This window comes from Lethenteron reissneri, chromosome 53 (genome assembly GCF_015708825.2).
Source record: "Lethenteron reissneri isolate LAM-NWPU_2019-01 chromosome 53, ASM1570882v1, whole genome shotgun sequence".
Lineage (NCBI taxonomy): Eukaryota > Metazoa > Chordata > Hyperoartia > Petromyzontiformes > Petromyzontidae > Lethenteron > Lethenteron reissneri.
Window position 1 is genome coordinate 2757632 of NC_083831.1, and position 23714 is coordinate 2781345.

The following is a 23714-nucleotide window of genomic DNA, read 5'->3' on the forward strand; positions in this document are numbered from 1 at the left end:
CGATCTCCATGTGATGAACTGGAGGGAGATGGTGCGATCTACATGTGATGGACTGGAGGGAGATGATGTGATCTCCATGTGATGGAGTGGAGGGAGATGGTGTGATCTACATGTGATGGACTTGAGGGAGATGGTGTGATCTACATGTGATGGACTGGATGAAGATGTTGTGATCTCCAAGTGGCGCAAGCGACGCGGCTCTGCAAAACGCACAAAACAGCCGGGTCAGGCCTGAAGCTAAATGAAATAAATAAGGACGAGTAAATAATATACAATTGGCCGTTCCCATGGCAACAAATTAAAATGTGAGCGGATATGGCGCATTAATTATCGCGCATCACCCGCAGCTGTCGGAAGGCGGAGGGGATGGTTTCTGTGCGCACACACGCGCACGCACGCGCACGCACGCACGCGCACGCACGCGCGCGCACATAAACGCGCGTGCGTGCGCGCGTGCCACCGCTACAGATGCTGCTGCTGCTGTTTGTGGTGTTGATGCACACGCGGTTCCGCACAGATGGATTCATCAGCCCTCGCTCGAGCAGCGTGAGTTGTCGTCGCAGATGGGGGCGGGGGACAGGTGGGGGGGGGAGTGACTTTTATAACAACTTTTACTGCCGCCAGCAGCAACAGCACTGGAGGCGATTCCGATACGAAACACACAAAGTCACCAGCAAACAAGTAAACGCTACAAATCCACGCGCTGTGGCGCTAAATGCAGCGCGCACAACACGAAAGAAAAGCCACGTGGTGGTGGTGGTGGTCATCGCGCACGCTACGGTGATGAGCGAGCGCTTCAGAAGGTGAATACGAGGGTGCCGTCCACGCTGGTACAGAGATGGGCTTGCCCGGCTCCCCAGCGTTCGAAGAAGACGCGCTGCACATCGCCGAGACACCGCGGGAGAGAGACGAGAGCACATCGGCCCGGCTCAGAGTCTTCACCCCTCATCGCCAAACACATCCACGTGATCCATCGTGACTCGATCCCTCCACCGGTTACCGATGAAATCCCAGATCAACTTCAAGATGACACGCTTAATCTCACTCCACTCCCTTTCACGCACTCTCCTGCCTCTACACTCTCATCTCACTCTAATCCACTCCACGCACTCTCCTGCCTCTCCCCACTCATCTCACTCCACTCCCCTCCACACGCTCTCCCACCACTCCCCTCTCATCTCGCTCCACTCCCCTCCACGCACTCTCCTACCTCTCCCTCTCATCTCACTCCACTCCCCTCCACGCACTTTCCTACCTCTCCCCTCTCATCTCACTCCACTCCCCTCCACACGCTCTCCCACCACTCCCCTCTCATCTCGCTCCACTCCCCTCCACGCACTCTCCTACCTCTCCCCTCTCATCTCACTCCACTCCCCTCCACACGCTCTCCCACCACTCCCCTCTCATCTCGCTCCACTCCCCTCCACGCACTCTCCTACCTCTCCCCTCTCATCTCACTCCACTCCCCTCCACGCACTCTCCTACCACTCCCCTCTCATCTCACTCTACTCCCCTCCACACACTCTCCTACCTCTCCCTCTCATCTCACTCCACTCCCCTCCACGCACTCTCCTACCTCTCCCTCTCATCTCACTCTACTCCCATCCACACACTCTCCTACCTCTCCCTCTCATCTCACTCTACTCCCCTCCACGCACTCTCCTACCTCTCCCTCTCATCTCACTCCACTCCCCTCCACGCACTCTCCTACCTCTCCCTCTCATCTCACTCTACTCCTCTCCACACACTCTCCTACCTCTCCCTCTCATCTCACTCCACTCCCCTCCACGCACTCTCTTACCACTCCCCTCTCATCTCACTCTACTCCCCTCCACACACTCTCCTACCTCTCCCTCTCATCTCACTCCACTCCCCTCCACGCACTCTCCTACCTCTCCCTCTCATCTCACTCTACTCCCCTCCACACACTCTCCTACCTCTCCCTCTCATCTCACTCTACTCCCATCCACGCACTCTCCTACCTCTCCCTCTCATCTCACTCTACTCCACGCTTTCTCCCACCTCTCCCATCTCACTCTACTCCACGCACTCTCCTGCCTCTCCCCTCTCACCCCCACGCACGCCACCCATCGGCGCTTCCGACACGCATGACCCACCACGACGTGTAGAATTGGAGCGCCGGCACTTGAGCCGTCGCTCGATGCAAACGCGACCTCGGTCGCTCCGCGGCGACTCCCCCATCGCACGTCCGCACGCCAGATTGCATTTTGGCTGCGACGTTTCCGGAATATCGCCAAATAATTGCCGCCCGGGGGGGGGGGTTAATCGACTTACGAGCAAGCGGACGGGGGAGGCGCGGGGGGTGGGGGTGAGGGTGATGGTGGGGGGGGCGAGTTTTTCTTGTCTGCGTAATTCACTTTCGAACATATCCTGCAAGTGGAGTGCAATTCCACCCCGTAATGCGAGTGGTGCTAACGCGGTTATTTTGTCGAACGTTTCAACCTGCCGTGTAAATCTGCACAAAGGCAAAGATCCCCCACCCCCTCCCCCGTATAGCCTCGACAGGCTTTCGGGGCAAGTGCTGCTAGCGGGTGAAGCCTAGGAAGGTCGCCACGGCGCCCCAAGGGGTGGGTGACCGACACCGCGCGCCACGCAGCCTTCATCTCCCCAGTGGCTGATGTCTTACCCATCGCACCAGGTTACTCATTTGAGGCGCCCCAGAAGAGGCCCGGCACCGGAGCGGATAATCGTCACCAGTTGTCGGTGGCCGCGAGCGGCACTCGAACTCGGCCCGCGTGGGTCCGTAGCGGCGGCGCCGCCGCTCCCCACCTACACGCACGGCTGCGCGTGTTCGATGGCGCGACGTCCGACGTTTCGCGCCACGTGCCCGCGGGAGCTCTCCTTCGAGAGAAGCTCACTTGTGGATCCTGACCAAGGGCGAACGGGACAGGTCTGCCGGCCGCTGCCTCGCTGGCCCGCGTCTGTCTGAGCCAGTGAAACTTGATCTATCACATACAATTATTTTTTTTAAATGTTAACCCTCACCGGCATATCCCCGTTTGGTGAATTGACCTCGGCGACCCACGTGCTACCACGAGGGAGGCCTTCATCCGTCGGTGGATTGACAAGGGGGGGGTGGCGGGGGGCTGGGGGGTGGGGCTTGCACCCCCCTCGGTCTGCGAGGGTGATGATGGTGAAGATGCCCATTTATGAGGTGCGGGGGGCAGGGGGGCGGGTTATGTTTTTAATTTCGTCGACGTTGATCTTGTATGCAAAGGTCACCGACGCATGTGTGTGTGTGTGTGTGTGGGGGGGGAGCCGGGGGGCGGGGAGGGGGGGAGAGGGGGGGGCATCTCTTGGGGGCCTGGAGGTTCACCTGTTGCTGCCGAGCGAGAGGCCGTTTGGTCCGCTCGACGTGCGCTTTCGTGCGCGCGTCACCGCTACCCAGTGCCGACGTCACTGCTCCCCCAGTGCCGACGTCACAATCAAAATATCACGCGCGCGCACAAAGACAATGATTCCCCACACCCCCAACCCGCCTTTCCCCCTCGTACAGCCGGTAAGGGATTGTTGGGGCACAGGGCTGTTAGCGAGCCCCAGTGAAGTCCCGCACGGCACACCACAGGGGTGCGTTGGCCGACATCGCACGCGGCCGCCTTTGTTTCCCCAGTGCCGATGTTTACACGACGCACATCTGAGGCTAAGTCGACCGAGGAGAGGCCAGAGGACCGGTTCAAATGTTCGCCGTCACTGTTATTGGACCGTGAGCGCGAGTCAAAGGCGGTGGCGCGCTAACCCGCTGCGCCACCGCTCCCCACTCGCTCACACAAGCAAAGACAAAGATCGCCCGTATAGCCTTAACAGACTGTAGGGGCAAGTGCTGTTAGAAAGCACCTATGAAGGCCGTCACGGCACACGAGGGGGTGGGTGGGTGGCCAGCACCACGCCCGGCCGCCTTGTATCCCCAGTGGCGATGTTTATACGCACCGCACCGAGTACTCAGTTGAGGCTGAGTCGACCTAGGTGAGGCCCAGGACCGGTTCAGATAATCGTCACTGGGTGTAGCGCGAACCGCTACACTACCCGCTACACTACCTGCTACACTACCCGCTACACTATCCGCTACACTACCTGCTACACTACCCGCTACACTACCTGCTACACTACCCGCTACACTACCTGCTACACTACCCGTTACACTACCTGCTACACTACCCACTACACTACCCAAGCTAACCGCTACACTACCCGCTACACTACCCACTACAATACCTGCTACACTACCCACTACACTACCCAAGCTAACCACTACACGACCCCCTACACTACCCGCTACCCTACCCGCTACACTACCCAAGCTAACCGCTACACTACCCGCTACACTACCTGCTACCTTACCCACTACACTACCCGCTACACTACCCGAGTTAACCGCTACACTACTCGCTACACTACCCAAGCTAACTGCTACACTACCCGCTACACTACCTGCTACACTACACGCTACACTATCCGCTACACTACTGCTACACTACCTACACTACACTACCCTGCTACACTACCCGCTACACTACCTGCTACACTACCCGTTACACTACCTGCTACACTACCCACTACACTACCCAAGCTAACCGCTACACTACCCGCTACACTACCCGCTACACTACCTGCTACACTACCCACTACACTACCCAAGCTAACCACTACACGACCCCCTACACTACCCGCTACCCTACCCGCTACACTACCCAAGCTAACCGCTACACTACCCGCTACACTACCTGCTACCTTACCCACTACACTACCCACTACACTACCCGAGTTAACCGCTACACTACTCGCTACACTACCCAAGCTAACTGCTACACTACCCGCTACACTACCGCACCCTACTCACACTCTCCCCCCCCCCCCCCCCTCTCTCTCACCGCAGATCATATCGCCTGAGTACTTCATCCACGCACTCTTCTGCCTCATGTTCCTCTGCGCCATGGAGTGGCTCACGCTCAGCCTCAACACTCCGCTGCTGTGCTACCACGTGTGGAGGTGAGGGCGAGCCATGCTCACCACCACCACCAGCAGCAGCATCCTCACCACCACTGTCACCCTCACCACCATCATCACCACCCCCCATCCTCCAAAACCATTCCCACAACCATCCACGTCACGAACGTCTTCATCCCCACCATTCCTCACCACCATCATCACCATGATCCGCATCAACACTCCACACCACCATCCTCATCCTCACCGCCATCCTCACCACCAACACCATCATCACCATGATCCTCATTCTCACCAAAATCCTCCCCACCATCCTCACCATTTCACACCACAAACCTCATCACCATCCTCACTCTCATCAAAACCACTATCCTCATCCTCACCATGATTCTCATCCACACCCCTGACCACCATCGTCATCCTCACCACCATTCCTCACCATCATCATCACCATGATCCCCATCCTCACCACCATCCTCACCATCATCCTCATCCTCACCACCATTCCTCACCATCATCATCACCATGATCCTCATCCTCACCACGAACCTCATCCTCACAATGCTCACTACGATCCTTACTATCCTCACGCTCATTCATACGTACCCACGCCATGTGCACGACAGTCACCGGAACATTCGGTCACATCGAACAATGGCAACGCATTCAACCGCTCATTGCAGAGGTTCGCGGTTCAAGCCCAGCGACCGCCCTGGTTAATTCTGCGGTGCGCGACATTAACTATAACATAACAAAAGAATCCTACTCCGCTCCCGTGGCCGCCGTCAGAGATCCCTGCAACGTCATTCAAAAAGGACCAGGCCATTTTATTGTTGCTGTCCGCATTGCGGACCCTCAATATTCCAAACGTGAAAAATGTATCTGCAAAAAACGAGCAACTGGGATGCCACATAGCAATCAATGCCCCCCACCCCCCACCTCCTGGCCAATCCACTACCACGCTTTCTAACTGCCCCCCGTCTCCTGGCCAATCCGCTACCATGCTTTCTAACTGTCCCCTGTGTCTTGGCCAATCCTCTACCACGCTTTCTAACTGTCCCCTGTGTCTTGGCCAATCCACTACCATGCTTTCTAACTGCCCCCCGTCTCCTGGCCAATCCGCTACCATGCTTTCTAACTGTCCCCTGTGTCTTGGCCAATCCACTACCACGCTTTCTAACTGCCCCCCGTCTCCTGGCCAATCCGCTACCATGCTTTCTAACTGTCCCCTGTGTCTTGGCCAATCCTCTACCACGCTTTCTAACTGTCCCCTGTGTCTTGGCCAATCCACTACCACGCTTTCTAACTGTCCTCTGTGTCTTGGCCAATCCTCTACCATGCTTTCTAACTGCCCCCCATCTCTTGGCCAATCCACTTCCACGCTTTCTAACTGTCCCCCATCTCTTGGCCAATCCACTTCCACGCTTTCTAACTGTCCCCTGTGTCTTGGCCAATCTGCTACCACGCTTTCTAACTGCCCCCCATCTCTTGGCCAATCCACTTCCACGCTTTCTAACTGCCCCCCATCTCTTGGCCAATCCACTTCCACGCTTTCTAACTGTCCCCCGTCTCTTGGCCAATCCACTTCCACGCTTTCTAACTGCTCCTCATCTCCTGGTCAATCTGCCTTCCAACTTTCTAACTGCCCCCTGTCTCCTGGCCAATCCGCTGCAATGCTTTCTAATTGCTCCCCATCTATTGGCCAATCCACTTCCACGCTTTCTAACTGCTCCTCGTCTCCTGGCCAATCCACTTTCCCACTCTCTAACTGCCCTCCGGCTCCTGGCCAATCTGCTACCACGCTTTCCATCTGCCCCTGTCTCTTGGCCCTTCGGTTACCAAACTTTCTAACTGCCCCCCGTCTGCTTTGCCAATTCACGCGGCCCTCAACTTGAAAAAGTACTCCGCAAAAAACGCACAACTGGGATGCCACGTAGCAATTAACACCCCCCCCCCCCCCGCGCCTCCCCCTTACTCGGAAAACTTGATAGAACCCTCATGAGGCTTTCCTGGGTCAAAACAAGCGGAATAATAATGACGATGATACAATACGATAACAATTCATAACATTGAACAGACGTGGAGGAGGTGGCCTGGGAGTGGTTCAGAAATCTCTGGGGCAGCACAGAACGAGGCCGTGATGGATGCAGTCGTGCGGGACATGAAATTATAGCACGTTAACAACGTCAATCCACACGTCCCTCCTCCCTCTCGCCTTGTACCAGGATTTGTTGCCCCATCACCGCGTCGTTCACGGAAGTTGATTGGCTATAACTTCACCACGCTGGTCAGTGCAGGCTGAGGAAGAGGGGGCCTACAATCAATTCCGATGTCGCTCGCTACCGATGCCAGCCATGGCCGGGAACCGAACTCGGTTTTTGGTGGGTTTGCAGCAAAACAGTGCGCTAACCGCTATGCCCTGAACAATCACGCGTGCACCTGGGAGGGAGTCCACACAGACAATTGCTTCGAGTGTGGGAAGGGCGAGAGTTTATTCAGCTGACGACATGCACACTCGTTCGCTCGCTAGCCAGGAGATACATCTCAAATGCGCCCCCAATTCCCGTTGCGGCCCCCTCCCTTTCATACTAATTCAAGCTTATTCTTTGGGTCTTTCGGTAAAGTCAGGTAGATAGGTTAAAAAAAGTAATACAATAAACAAAAAACTAGGAAGTTTCGATCGTAACACAAGCGACCGTCGTTAGGTGGAAAAAGGTGGGGGGGGAGCAACTAAGCGCAAGCTGTTTGAAGGTTTCATACAAGCTCTCTGTCAACGTTTCATAACTGCCCCCCGTCTCTTAGCCAATTCGCTGCCCTGCTTACGAACTGCCCCCATCATCTGGACAATCAGCTATCATGCTTTCTAACTGCTCCCCGTCTCCAGTCCAATCCGCTTCTACGCTTTTTAACTGCCCCCCATCTCCTGACCAATCCGCTGCCACGCTTTCTAACTGCCATCCCCCCCCCCCCCCATCTCCTGGCCAATCGCCTACTACATTTATAACTTTCCGTCCGTCTACTGGCCAATCCGCTGCCCTGCATTTTCCCTTCAAATTTTACCACGCTTCGACCATTTCAAATTCTCAGCCAATGAGGTCAGACCGCCCAACGTCCGACCAATCCGATGTGCACACTGTCCGTTCGGCAATCAAATTGGCAGAGCCGCACGGGCTGACAACTGGCCAATGGCAATGAGGCTGACGGATTTCAAATATCGAGGCCGTTGAGATTCGCCGAAAGTGATGGCGAAATCACGAACGAATAGGGGTACGCCTTTCACCGACCCTTACACACGTAAGCACTCAAACTCCCACACTTCACGTAATGGGCAATTAGCACGTGCAAATTGTTAGTTTCCACTTTACTCAAAATAAGTTACAACTTGTCAGCAGTAGGGTTCCTGAGTGTTGATTGTACGGGGATGTAGCTGCGGGTGATCACTCGTAGACTAGTAGACCTGGGAAGACGTGATGTGTATCTTCTATCGCTACTACCACGGCCAATGTCCCATGAACTTCGCTCGTTGATAACTCTACCAATGTTGAGCACTGGGTCCACCAGACCTAAGGTCACGTGTCATCTGCCCACATACTTGCGTTGCAACCACCAAGGACTCACTCACCCACTAAAACCAACGCTCACCCACTCGCTCAGCCAACCGCCATACAGAAAGTCACGTGCGTGCGTGTATGTTCGTGTCTTTGTCCCTTGTGTGTTCGTCTCTGCAGTGCATGCTTTGCTTGCTTGTATTGCTCGATTTGCCTATATGTGCGTGTGTACGTGTGTGTGTATAGGTAGTGAGGAGTGGTAGTATAGCGGTTCGCATGCCGCGCTACGAACCCGGCGACCCGAGTTCGATTCCTGCTCAGGGCCAACACCAGTGACGATTATCTGAACCGGTCCTGGGCCTTTTCTGAGTCGAAACAGTCTCAAATGAGTACCTGATGTGGTGTGTAAAACATTCCCACTGGGAAGACAAATGTGACCGGGCGTGGTGTTGGCCACCCACCTCCTCGTGTGCCTTTCTGGCTTTCATAGGTGCTCGCGAACAGCACTTGCCCCTACAGTCTGTTAAGGCTATACGGGGGATCTTTGAAAAAAAAATGTGTGTAAGTATAGGTTTCTCGCGAGCAGCACTTGCCCGAACAGTCTGTTAAAATCTTCTTGGTTCTTTCGGTAAAGTCACGTACAATGGAAATAATAAAATAATAAAAATAAAACATAATAAATAATTCTCACGACGTTTCAGCCACAACGCAAGCAGCCGTCCTCAGGTGGAGAACAGGTCTGCTTGCGTTGTGGCCGAAACGTCGTGAGAATTATTTTATTATGTTATATTTTTATTATTTTATTATTTCCTTTCTACGTGACTTTACCGAAAAAACCAAGAAGATGAATCCCTGCAGTCACGAAAGCTTTAAATCGAAAGTCTGTTAACGCTCTATGGGCGGTCTTTGTGTAGGTATTGGGAGCGGTAGGGCCGCTGTTATCGCACTGCACTACAAACCCGGCGACCCAAGTTCAATTCCCGCTTCAAGGTCTTCACGGTGTGCTGCTTTCAAACGGCACTCGCCCCAACAGTCTGTTGAAGGCTATTCCCGCGTTGGGGGGGTCTTTGTCTTTGTGTCTGTCTGTAGGTACTTCCACAGGCCCCTGTTAGACGGCCTGTACAGCCCCACGAGCCTGACGAACGTGGAGGTGCTGGGCTACTGCCAGCGGGAAGGCTGGCTCAAGCTGGGCTTCTACCTTCTCTCCTTCTTCTATTACCTCTACAAGTGAGTGTCCACTAACCCCCCCACCCCCACCCCACCCCTGCCCACCTCCACCTCGCTCGCTAGCTCACTCACCCAATACTAAAATGGCGGCCTGGCGTGGTCTTGGTCACCCACCTGCTCGTGTGCCGTGCCGCCACCTCGTAGGTGCTCGCTAAGAGCACTTGCCCCCGAAAGCATGTTAAGGCTATACGGGGGGATCTTTTATGGGGGGGGGGTGCATGTGCTCATTAGTGCATCTATGAGGGTATGGGGAGCGGTGGTGTAGTGGTTAGTGCACCGGGCTACGATCCCGGAGCCCCGGGTTCGATTCCCGCTCACGGCCAACACCAGTGACGATTATTTGAACCTCGTCCTGGGCCTCCCCTAGGTCGACTCAGCCACTGGTGAGACAAAGGCGGCCGGGCGTGGTGCTGGCCACACACCCCCTCGTGTGCCGTGCCGGCCTTCATAGGTGCTCGCGAACAGCACTTGCCCCAACAGTCTGTTAAGTCACGTCCGATTAGCACGGTTGGCTACGTTGAATGCGACAGAAGTTCAACATGCACACACGTACACACTCATGGCACGACGAGGGGATCTCTCTCTTGTGTGTGCGTGGGAGGACGTCAAACGCAGGTAATTGAATGATTGATGCCTTCCTGTTGCTACTCACATTCGCGGCAATGAACACCGCCGATGTGAAGCCCTGTGGAAAATCTCAGCTGGCCCGATTTCTCTTTGAGATGCACGCCACGCACGCGCGCGTTTGATTACTTAGCGAAATTTGTATAAAGTCGTAAAAACTAACTATTTGTAAAATATAAATAGTCAGTTTTTATGACTTTAATCATCAATTATTACCAATAACAAAGTTCATGGTAATAATTGTGTGCATGTTATGATAGTTTATAATTTATAGAAGCAAAATAAAAAATATATCAACATTGACAACTCAACAAAAATCATTATATTTTTGCCTGTGGTACCTGGCCTTAACAAATAATCTTAGCAGGTACATTAACAATACATGAAGGGTAAAGTTAGCACTTTAGATATCTTTACTGAACAGATATAATGCAGAACCACCAGTACTTGCCTCACCTACCAGTAGATGATCATGAGCAAACAAGCTGCTAGAAACAAAAGGAAAACAGAAAGCGCCAATCTATTCCAGACTTAACTAAGTCACTGACATTGAAGAACAAGCGCGAATAAATGCAAGAATATGTATGAAATACATGCCTTGGGGACAACATGCATTTTGTCAATTATTTCTTGTCTTAATTAACAGCAGAGGTGTTGGAATGTTTTATTTGTAACGTCCGGGCAAATAGGCGTGATTGCGAGGGGTGCAAAAACAGGTTTCCTGCGAGAAAAATTAAACAGCCGCTCATTGGAAAGGTTATCATGTAGTCGTTTACTACTGTTGGTTTAACACATAAAACGGCACCATTTAAGTTTTTGCACCTTGGGTGGTACCGATATGTGGTCTGGCCCAAGGACTAATCAACTCGCTGTACTTCAGAGTTAAGTTTAATCACTACTGGGCCTCTGTGAATCTCTCGGTCTCTATGTGAGCCTGTGGGTCTCGATGTGAGTCGCTGGGTCTCTGTATGAGCCTGTAGGTCTCTATATCAGTCTGTGGGTCTCTATGTGAGTCTATGGGTTTCTGTGAGTCTATGGGTCTCTATGTGAGTATAAGGGTCTCTGTGTGAGTCTATGGATCCCTATGTAAGTCTATGAGTCTATATGTGAGTGTCGGTCTCTATGTGAGTCTATGAGTCATTGTGTGAGTCTCTGGGACTTTATGCGAGTCTATGGTCCCTATGTGAGTCTATGAGTTTATATGTGAGTATGGGTCTCTATGTGAATACATGGGTCTCTATGTGAGTATATGGGTCTATATGTGAGTCTATGGGTCTCTGTAAGTCTATGGGTCTTCATGTGACTCTTTGAGTCTCTATGTGAGTCGATGGGTCTCTATTTGAGCCTATGGGTCTCTATATGAGTATAAGGGTCTCTGTGTGAATACATGGGTCTCTTTGTTAGTATATGGGTCCCAATGTAAGTCTATTAGTCTCTATGTGAGTGTGGGTCTCTGTGTGAGTATATGGATCTCTATGTGAGTCTATGAGTCACTGTGTGAGTCTCTGGGACTTTATGCGAGTCTATGGTCCCTATGTGAGTCTATGAGTTTATATGTGAGTATGGGTCTCTATGTGAATACATGGGTCTCTATGTGAGTATATGGGTCTATATGTGAGTCTATGGGTCTCTGTAAGTCTATGGGTCTTCATGTGACTCTTTGAGTCTCTATGTGAGTCGATGGGTCTCTATTTGAGCCTATGGGTCTCTATATGAGTATAAGGGTCTCTGTGTGAATACATGGGTCTCTTTGTTAGTATATGGGTCCCAATGTAAGTCTATTAGTCTCTATGTGAGTGTGGGTCTCTGTGTGAGTATATGGATCTCTATGTGAGTCTATGAGTCACTGTGTGAGTCTCTGGGACTTTATGCGAGTCTATGGTCCCTATGTGAGTATGGGTCTTTGTGTGAGTCTATGGGTCTCTATGCGAGTTTGTGAGTCTTTGTGTGAGTCTATGGGTCTCTATGGGAGTCGATTAACCTTTGTGTGAGTCTATGGGTCTCTATGTGAGTCATTGTTGACTGAGCTGAGACAATCTCGCTGCCCTTGAGATCCCGGTACAATCGCAGGCAGCGGCTGAAACCAGGATTTGAACCCAGGATTCTCAGCGCCACCGGCTCAGCACTCACCCACCTGCCCCTTCTGAGTGTGGATTTTACAAACACGACCACATAATCAACGGCGAGTGATCCCTGAACCCAGTTCAATACTCCATTAACCCAATTTTATTATTAGCAGCCCTTTAATTAGTGGAAGTCCACCACCAGGACCATCGCTGCGCACTACTACCATCACGACTAGTAGAAGCCTTTTATTGGTGGAAGCCCACCACCTGTACCATCATTACCCACTACTACCATCCCCTCTAGCAGCAGCAACCTCCACCATCGACAGTGTGAGTGTATAAAGCGAGGTGCAGTGATTACCTGGCGGCCCTTTAAATGGGGGAAACCCACCACCAGCGCCGTCGTTGCCCACTACTACCATCACTCACATTAACATTAGCTGCTCTGCCCTTGCTGCTGACACGTGGGCTACGCCCATGTTAAACCTTTACCTGGCAGCCATTTAATTGGTGGAAACCCACCACAAACGCCGCCATTGCCCATCACTCACATTAACATTAGCTGCCCCGCCCATGCTGCTGACACGTTGGGCTACGCCCATTTTAAACCTTTATAAACAGTTTGCCTTTAGAGGCTAACCCCCTTTTCCTGATGACAACCGTTTGTGTTGCGATCGAAACGTCGTGTTTTTTTTATTTTTGTATCATTACATTTTATTCACTTCATTATAATTTTTCAATCTACGTGACTTTACCGAAAGAACCAAAGAATATCCATGAACCCAGTCCAGTGATCCCTGAACCCCGTTCAGTGATCACTCGCCGCGTAGGGCCACCAACAGCACTGCAGGGTCTCTTCGGCACTTCCCAGGCGGCGGAGGCGGGAGGTGGTGCGGGGTGGCGGCGGGGGTGGCAGGGGCGTCTTGGGGAGGGCATGCGCCTGGCCTGGCCGAGATGTCAAGAGTCGTTGTTTGATTTTCCCTTTTGTTTATTTCCTCTTTCATTCCAAACTTAAATCGCTCGTCCCTTGAGCTGCTGTCATCGTCGTTGATGTTGCTGATGCTGTTGTTGTTGATGCTCTTGATGTTGGATTATCAGACAGCCTCCCGCTGATATGTATAGACGGGCACGGTGCTGGTGACAATAATCTGAACCACTCCTGGGCCTCTTCCCTCGGTCGACTCAGCCTTAAATGAGCACTTGGTACGACATGTAAACATCAGCACTTACGCGGCCACGCGTGGTGCTGCTCGCCACCCGCTCACCTCGTGTGCCCGGCCTTCGTAGGTGATACGCGCTAACAGCACTTGCCCTAACAGTTCGTTAAGGCTATACGGGGGATCTTTGTTCTAGTGGAGATGGGGGGGGGGAGACACAGCGGGACTCCTTCTCTCATGGTCTCGATCACGAGAATAATAATGATCCCCCCCCCCACACATCCTCCACGAACCCCCACCATCTCCTCCTCCCTCCACGGTGGCCGTCGCCCATCGGCTGCGGATTGAAAATCTTTTCTCGCTCACGATTGCCAACGCGGCGTTTCGTTGCCCACGGAGGTGTTTGATTAGCGACGTAACGGTCGCGATCAATGCTGGCAGCTGAGTCCGTGCGTGGGTCGCAATGGGAACACGCGGCTCGGATAAGTAGCGGCTCTGCCCGGGAGGTCGCGGGGGTCACGCTGTGATCAACGTGGCCGGCTGTCTCTCTCGGGCGAGACTCTAAGAGCGACACAGCCTCGACACACTGAAGGTCCACTCGTATCGGATCAGCTTCGCGAGAGATACCGTGACCCCACGTTACACACAGACACGTCACTGTGACCCCACGTTACACACAGATCAACATTCACTCCACCGTGACCCCACGTTACACGCAGATACTTCACCGTGACCCCACGTTACACACAGACACTCCACCGTGACCCCACGTTACACGCAGACACTTCACCGTGACCCCACGTTACACACAGTCACTCCACCGTGACCCCACGTTACACGCAGACACTTCACCGTGACCCCACGTTACACACAGACACTCCACCGTGACCCCACGTTACACACAGTCACTCCACCGTGACCCCACGTTACACACAGACACACAGTCACTTCACCGTGACCCCACGTTACACACAGACACTTCACTGTGACCCCACGTTACACACAGACACACAGACACTTCACCGTGACCCCACGTTACACACAGACACTTCACTGTGACCCCACGTTACACACAGACACACAGACACTTCACCGTGACCCCACGTTACACACAGACACAGTCACTTTACCGTGACCCCACGTTACACACAGATACATAGTCACTTCACTGTGACCCCACGTTACACACAGACACTTCACCGTGACCCCACGTTACACACAGACACACAGACACTTCACCGTGACCCCACGTTACACACAGACACACATTCACTTCACCGTGACCCCACGTTACACACAGACACACAGTCACTTCACCGTGACCCCACGTTACACACAGACACTTCACCGTGACCCCACGTTACACACAGACACTTCACCGTGACCTCACGTTACACACAGACACTTCACCGTGACCCCACGTTACACACAGACACTTCACCGTGACCCCACGTTACACACAGACACACAGACACACAGACACTCCACCGTGACCCCACGTTACACACATTCACTTCACCGTGACCCCACGTTACAGACAGACACGCAGTCAAATTCGGAATGCGGCGGTGGCCGGACTGCGCCGAACAAAGCGGTCGACAGATGCTGCGCACAAATTAATCTGTCCGGGGGTGCCGGGGAGAAAGGGGGGGGGGGGGACGGCAGAGTTTTTATGGGGGGGGGGGCGAGCAGAAGGCATTGGGGACGATGTCCCCCTTTGATGGAGAATTCTGCGGAGATGTGAGCGGAACATCCACATAGCTCGCCGCGATCCTTCTCGCCGGACGCCTGCCCCCCCCCCCAATGCAAGCAGATGGGATACCCCCGGCCCCCACTCCACCCCCCCCCACTCCACCCCCCCCACTCCACCCCCCCCCCCCCCACTCCACCCCCCCCCCCCACTCCACCCCCGCCCCCTAACGCGAGGCCAGAGGCAGAGAGGGGAGCCGAGCAGCCAGCGACAATCTGGCAGCTCGTGTCCCTAGCCGACCCAGCCCCATTATCACCGAAGACAAAGATCCACCGCCACCCCCCCCCCCCCCGGAGCCCCTGAGAGTCTGTGGGAGCAGTAGCACCTCGTGGGAGGGCGGTGGATGGGACAGCGTCACGTGGCCGTCCGCCGCCGTCTTCCGTCGGCGGCTCGCCCCGATCGAAGCCGCCCGTGGACCGGTTACCGATGTTCGTCACCGATGTTGGCCCCGAGTGAAAGTCGAGTGTGGAGCAGTGCGCTGACCACTGCGACAACACTCCGCACACGCGGATGAACGCACTGCGCGCGCGCAAACGCATGCGCACGGATACACACGTGTTCGACGTGAATCTGTCAATGGATAAGTGTACCGACAAAGATAAAGATCCCCCGTATAGCCTCAACGGACTGTAGGGGCAAGTGCTGTTAGCGAGCACCTATGAAGGCCGGGACGGCACACGAGGGGCTGGGTGGCCAGCACCACGCCCGACCGCCTTTGTCTCCCCAGTGGCGATGTTTACACACCGCACCAGGTACTCATTTGAGGCTGAGTCGACCCAGGACCGGTTCGGACAATCGTCACCGGTGTTGGCCGTGACCAGGAATCGAACCCGGGTCGCCGGGTTCATAGTGCAGCGCAAACCACTACACCACCACTCGCCACAAGAGTGTACCAACAAAGATCCCCCGTGTAGCCTTAACAGACTGTGGGGGCAAGTGCTGTTAGCGAGCACCAACACACACCAGCACACCGGCATTACATGACAGGTGACACACAGGCACACGACAACCAATAACAGCCGCCATTCACCGCTAAGTGAGTGCCAGGTTAGATGCACTTTGAGGATACCGCGTGGAGCGTGGAAAGTTGCCAGGAGGTCACATGACAGCCCCAAGGTGTAATGAGTCGACTGCCTGAGATTGACTTAACAGATTCACCACCTGTGCACCCCACTGTGCCAAGATGAAGATCCCCCGGATAGCCTCGAGCAGACTTTTGGGGCAAGTGCCGTTGGCGACTTTGCAGCACCTCACGAAGGCCGGAATGGCACACGAGAGGAGGGGGGGGGTGGCACAACGCCATGCCCTGAGCCACCTTTGTCTCCCCAGTGCTGATATTTACACACCGCACCAAGTACTATGTTTTCTTTGGCGAAACCCATAGAGCAGGTTCAAATATGCCCCACTGTTTATCACTTGGAGGTGGGAATCGGAGCTGAGCCACCAATTATGGAGCACAGTGGGCTAACCACTGCGCCACCGCTCCCCAAAACACACACAGACGTACACAACCCACACCAAAAACGGACACTTAAAACGTTTTTTCACAACTATCATCACGAGTTTGCGACGGTAATATCTGTGTGTGAGGAGCGGTAGTGTAGCGGCTAGCACGCCGCGCTACGAACCTGGCAGACCCGAGTTCCATTCCCACTCACGGCCAACACCAGTGACGATTATTTGAACTGCTACTGGGGCCTACCCTCAGTCAACTCATCCTCAAATTAGTACTTGGTGCGGTGTAAAAAAATATATATATCGCCACTAGGGAGACAAAGGCGGTCGGGCGTGGTGATAGCCACCCACGCCCCTGATGTACCGTTCCGGCCTTCGTAGGTGCTCGCTAACAGCACTTGCCCCTATAGTCTGTTACAGGCTACACGGGGGGGTCTTTGTTTTCTTTGCCACGTGTTTGTGTTTCTGCGAATTGCGTCGCTAACCCTTGTTCTCTCTCTGCTCAATTCGCAGCATGATATACACGCTCATCGCTAACGTATAGAGAGGAGAGGAGAGAGACAACAACTGGACATCCGGATGAATACGAAGAGACATTTTTTTTAAACAAAAGCGAACAGCAAAGACCACTGGACAACGATGACTGGGAGTTGTTTTTTGCGGTCTTATTTTTTTTGTATTCCCGGAGAAGACTGCGACTACTGCTGCTGCTGCTGCTGGTGGTCGTGGTGTTTCTCTCGCTCGCTCGCTCGCTCCCCCTCTCTCTTCAAAAACAAAACCTCTGAACGGTGGATTCGGCATCTGCCGCTCAACTGGCGGAGGAGTCTCATCCACTGGGGGTGTGGGGTGGCCACGTGGTGCTGGTGGTGGTGGTGGGGGGCTGGCGGGGACGACTTCTCAAGCGACGGCGAAACTTCACTTTTGTGCGTGGGTTCAATCGGCAGCGAGGAGTGGCGAGCGGTGGCGGTGAACACGACGGAGCTCATCTGAACCCCCCCCACCGCCGCCCCCGCCGCCGCGTTCCGACGGCGCGCGGAGGAGCCGAGGGAGGGGGGGGCAGGGGAGAGCCTCTTCGTCCGCATCCTGGGAAAGAGGAAAAGAAATATTTTACAAACTTACGCTGCTTCGTGTGTATCATGGCTCGCTCTGGTTTTTTTGATCGCGGGAAGATTCTGAAATGAATTATGTTCTTAATTTTTTTAACCGCGCAAACTGGCGCAGAAAAACTCTTTTCCAATGACTTCGCGATTGACGGTTTTGGTTTTATTTCATGGGTTTTGTGTGTGTGTGTGTCTGTGAGCAGAAGAATAACGGGAGGAATTTTTTCAGATATTGCCCGATGGTGGAAACCCTCTGGAGATGTGTAATGAGCGATGTGACGTGACCTCAGTTAGTTTTGAATTCGCGATGGAGATTTAAATTCGCCGGTGAGAAGGAGATTTGGAATGAGCGATGGACGGGAACTCTGTTGGTTTTGAATTCGCGATGGAGATTTAAATTCGCCGGTGGGAATGAGATTGGAATTATCGATGGGAGGGAACCTCTGGACATTGGAATTAACAACAACAAAAACACAATGTGGAATTTTTCGATTTAAAGCTTTCGTGACTGCAGGGATTCATCTTTTTGGTTCTTTCGGTAAAGTCACGTAGAAGGGAAGTAATAAAATAATAAAAAATAAAACATAATTAAATAATTCTGCTGCTGCTTGCGTTGTGGCCGAAACGTCGTGAGAATTATTTAATTATGTTTTATTTTTTATTATTTTATTACTTCCCTTCTACGTGACTTTACCGAAAGAACCAAGAAGACATTGTGGAATCTCACAAACAAAATGCTTTCCTGGCACCCCATGACCCCCTTCCAGACGAGCGTGGCATCTCCTTCGTGTCGCGGGTCTCACTTCTCAGAATCGTCCGTGCGATGGGAAATCTGCGCGCGGGTGTGCGACGGTTATCCGCTCGACATGATGATCTTTTGTTACTTTCTCAAACGACGGGAGATATTTGTCTTCGGGGTTTATATATGTACACCAATCCATCGTCCCGTTTGCTACTGGCGTATACACAAGTGTCAACGTGCAACGGCTCTCGCCTGCTATTTTATAGGCTTTGTCATTTTTTTTTAAAACAACGCGTGGTTGCCAGATCTACAAACTCCGATGCTGCTGCTGTTGCTGCTGTTGCTTCCCTGCCACGGCGCGTGTATCGGTGTTGTAGCCCCGCGGGCTTCGTCCGTCTGTCCGTGTTAGCAGAGGCTCGGGTGGGGAGGGCTTGGGAGGGTAGGGGTTGTGGTGGTGGTGGTGGAATCCACGGCGATTGTGACGACGCATCACGTTCCCAAAGGATTCCGAACGCCAACACTCTCTGCGAATGATGGGGAGGGGTGGGGAGGGGGGGGAGGGAGGGAAACCCTCGAAACCCCGAACCACAAACGCGATCACCGTCGTCGCCGTTACGACAGGGAAAGGGACGCGCGCTGGGTTGGTAACGAATGGAAATGACGGCACGCAAAGGTGACGGGTGGATGAGTGAGCGAGTGAGCAGGCGAATGGGTGAGAGCGCGTGGGTGGGTGGGTGAGTGGGTGAACGAGACGAGTGAATGGACGAATGAGAGAGTGTGAATGCATGAGTGAGTGGGTGAATGATAGAGAGAGTGGGTGAGTATGTTCGAGAGTAGGTGAATAAGTGAGAGAGTGGGTGAATGAGTGAGAGAGTTTGTGAATGCATGAGTGAGTGAGTTAGAGAGTGGGTGAATGAGTGAGAGAGTGAGTGAATGCATGAAGGAGTGGGTGAGTACGTTAGAGAGTGGGTGAATGATAGAGAGAGTGGGTGAATGAGTGAGAGAGTGGGTGAATACATGAGTGAGTGGGTAAGTTAAAGAGTGGGTGAATGAGTGAGAGAGTGTGTTGATGCATGAGTGAGTGGGTGAGTTAGAGAGTGGGTGAATGATAGAGAGAGTGGGTGAATGAGTGAGAGAGTGGGTGAATACATGAGTGAGTGGGTGAGTTAGAGAGTGGGTGAATGAGTGAGAGAGTGGGTGAATACATGAGTGAGTGGGTGAGTTAGAGAGTGGGTGAATGAGTGAGAGAGTGGGTGAATGATAGAGAGAGTGGGTGAATGAGTGAGAGAGTGGGTGAATACATGAGTGAGTGGGTGAGTTAGAGAGTGGGTGAATGAGTGAGAGAGTGGGTGAATGATAGAGAGAGTGGGTGAATGCATGAGTGAGTGGGTGAGTTAGAAAGTGGGTGAATGAGTGAGAGAGTGGCTGAATGCATGAGTGAGTGGGTGAGTTAAAGAGTGGGTGAATGAGTGAGAGAGTGGGTGAATACATGAGTGGGTGGGTAAGTACGTTAGAGAGTGAGTGAATGAGTGAGAGATTGGGTGAATACATGAGTGAGTGGGTGAGAGAGTGGGTGAATGAGTTTTGTGAATGAGTGGGTGAGTGCGTGATAGAGTGAGCGAGTGGGTGAGTGAATGTGTACTGCTGCTCACGAACAGCGGCTACCAGGCTCGACTCTCATCCATACGCCTCGCGCGCAAGTCATGTGACCACTGCACCCGCATCTGTACTGTACAATGCGCTCAGCCTTGCCTAGACCACCAACTCAAGCGATTCAACAACACGCAAAGGTGTGCCGCTTTCGCAGCAGCAAAGCACGGCTCCTGTCTCCACACCTCGCACACGTGTCATGTGACCACCACACTACGCAGCCTTGTCTAGACCACCAGCACCTGAAGAGTTCAACACGGGGGGAGGGAGAGGCGGGGGGAGGGGGCTATACTTGTTCAGGCCACCAACTCTAATCGAGTTAAACGCGTGCAACACGTGACCGCATTATTGAGCAACAATTCGACCACGCTCTTTTGAGCTGGTGGTCTCGTCAAGGCTGGGAGCATTGCGCGTGCAAGCGTGATGGATGTGCATGTATGGTGGACTTCTTTCGCACCGTACGTAGCCAGCCAACGGAGGTGCAGGGGAAGGACAGCAGGCGATCGGATGGGAGTCGCGCGCCTTGCTGATGATGTGTGGCACACAGCATCCATAGGCAAGCCTCTGCATGCTGCTCAATCTTATTCAAAAATCCGACGCATCTCTACGGTGAAATCAGCACCAAGCGTCCCGCAAATCACGTGACTTCTGTGCGGGCTCCCCACCCCCCCCCCCCCCTATTTAAACAGACGCTGCTGCGAGGCCTTGATGCAGCCTCTCCCTCCAGATCCTCTCGTGACCCGTAAACTCACGAGTTTTGTTCGATCCTTTTCCGTCATTTCCCTGCCTCGTTCCCCAATCTTCTTCGGCCGCTTCTCTATTCTCTTCCACTTTCTTTTGGGTGGGGGTCTTCTTTTCTCCCCCCCCCTCTCCCATACATCATCATCATCACATCCCTTGACTCTTTACTCCCCTTATGCCCCGGTAAAGTAACAACAACAAACGACAATAACAAAAACAACAACAGCAAACAGTTGATCGCGCAAAATGACGTGGATTTTGTTTGCGTAGCGTCGAAATGCGGACGGTGACGCAAAGCCACGGGGCATGGAGCCAACGTCACGGATGGCCGCGGGAGGCAGAGGGGGAAGTGATTCTAGAGGGGCTTCAGTCACACAGAGAGAGGAGAAGAGATCGCACGATCTTGAGCCAGGGGGCATGGAGCAGAGGTCGCAACCGGGTACCCGATACCCGTACCCTACACGATACCCGGCTACCCGGCCGGGTACGGGTACGGGTACCCGTTTGCAACCCTGGTGCGGCCGGGTATGGGTACGGGTAGACCGTGAGTCACTGGTGAGTCACCGTTTGTCACTCATTTCCCAACGTCTTGTCTCTTCTCACAATTCAAGTTTCCTTAGAATCAACCCACCCGCGCCTGCAACATGGCTTCATCCCAGAGGTCGCAATCAGGTACCCGATACCCGTACCCTACCCGTACCCGGCCGGGTACGGGTAGGGTACGGTTACGGTCGGGTACGGATACGGGTACCCGTTTGCGATCCTGGAGCGGCCGGGTACGGGTCAGGAATCAAAACCCGTTTGCGACCTCTGGCATGGAGCCAACAGCACGGCCGACTGCGGGAGGCGACGGGGGGAGCTCCAGATGGGAGGGGAGGAAGCAGAGGAGACGTTTTTGAGCGACATCCAAACCTGACAGTTCGCTCCACGTGCCGGGCGGAGTAGAAACATGCAATTGCCGACAAAGCTGCCCGGCGCGTCGAGCGAAACGTCGGACGCCGTGCCGAGACAATGCGTAGCGGGCACAACGCGAGAAGCACATCGGAGAGAGAGAGGAGGTTACATAAAGCAAAGCATTAAACAAAAAACGAAATGATGAACGAAGCAAAGTGCCTACTACACCGAGCATCTTCTTGTTTCCTCTGATTGTAAAAAATTAACCCGTAAAAACAAAGTTTTTCACTATAAATCCTTTATATGCGTGGCGGCTAGAGTCCTCTCGTCCTCTAGCTTGAGATGGCTGCCACCTATGGGTCAGATGATTGTCTGCCAGCATTAAGCAATTGGTAATTAAATATTTTTAAAAAATTCCCTAAACAGTGTAAAATTTTGGGAAATTTTTTTCACGAAAATCAATTGTCAAGCACAACGAGTCTGTGTGCAAAATGTCAGCTCGATTGGATCACGGCAAGTGGGTTAAAAAACGACCGAAAGATTTCCACGGTCGTAAGCAAGCAAGAAAGCAAGTGAGCTTAATATAAAGGATTTTAAAAATAGAGAGAGCTGCACTCTACAGCAGCAGCAGCAGCGACATCGGTGGTTGGGTTCACCTGAGTCGGAGACAGCCCACGGGGGCTTGGAGGTTGGGGGGGTGGTAGGAGCGGGTTGTAGGGTGAGAAAGCGATCTCAGCACTGACCCAGCCAGCAGCTACAGCAGCAGCGCAGATGAGGGAGGGGGGGGAGTGGGGGAGGGGGGAGAGGGGGGGGAGTGTGGTTTGGGGGAAACCCTTGGAAAGTGTCAACCGCGCTCCAAATTTCCGCGGCGCTGATTTGATCCTTGGGGGAAACGCGTGGGCTGAGAGCGCACACACACACGGGGCACACATACATACACGCAGCCACACACACATACATACAAGCAGGCACACACACATACAGGCACACACACACGGGGCACACACACAGACACACGGGGCACACATACACGCAGGCACACACACACACACACGCAGCCACACAAACACACGCAGCCACACACACATACATACAAGCAGGCACACACACATACAGGCACACACACACGGGGCACACACACAGACACACGGGGCACACACATACATACACGCAGATACACACACACGGGGCACACACACACATACACACAGGCACACACATACACGCAGGCACACACACACACGGGGCACATACACACACACGGGGCACACACACACACATACACACAGGCACACACACACACACGGGGCACACACATACACGGGGCACACACACACATACACGCAGGCACACACACACACAGGGCACACACACACACACAGGGCACACACACACACACAGGGCACACACACACATACACGCAGGCACACACACACGGGGCACACACACGAGGCACACACACCACACACGGGGCACACACACGAGGCACACACACACACACACACGGGGCACACACACGAGGCACACACACACATACACATACACGCAGGCACACACACACACGGGGCACACACACACATACACGCAGGCACACACACACACGGGGCACACACACGAGGCACACACACACATACACATACACGCAGGCACACACACACACGGGGCACACACACACATACACGCAGGCACACACACACACGGGGCACACACACGAGGCACACACACACACATACACGCAGGCACACACACACACACGGGGCACACACACACATACACGCAGGCACACACACACACG

The 23714-nt window shown here is 53.5% G+C and overlaps 1 protein-coding gene across 1 annotated transcript in view; it reads left to right on the plus strand.

The window, feature by feature from the left end:
- Window positions 1–17634, plus strand: part of LOC133356197 (protein cornichon homolog 2-like) — a gene marked incomplete at its 5' end in the record, with an annotated part of 49091 nt that extends 31457 nt beyond the window's left edge. The window contains 3 exons of the mRNA XM_061573575.1: window positions 4895–5007; window positions 9603–9740; window positions 17306–17634. Of these exons, the coding sequence (XP_061429559.1) occupies window positions 4895–5007; window positions 9603–9740; window positions 17306–17336 (282 nt within the window). The remainder of the gene's footprint in view (window positions 1–4894; window positions 5008–9602; window positions 9741–17305) is intronic.
- Between the last annotated feature and the right edge of the window lie 6080 nt (window positions 17635–23714).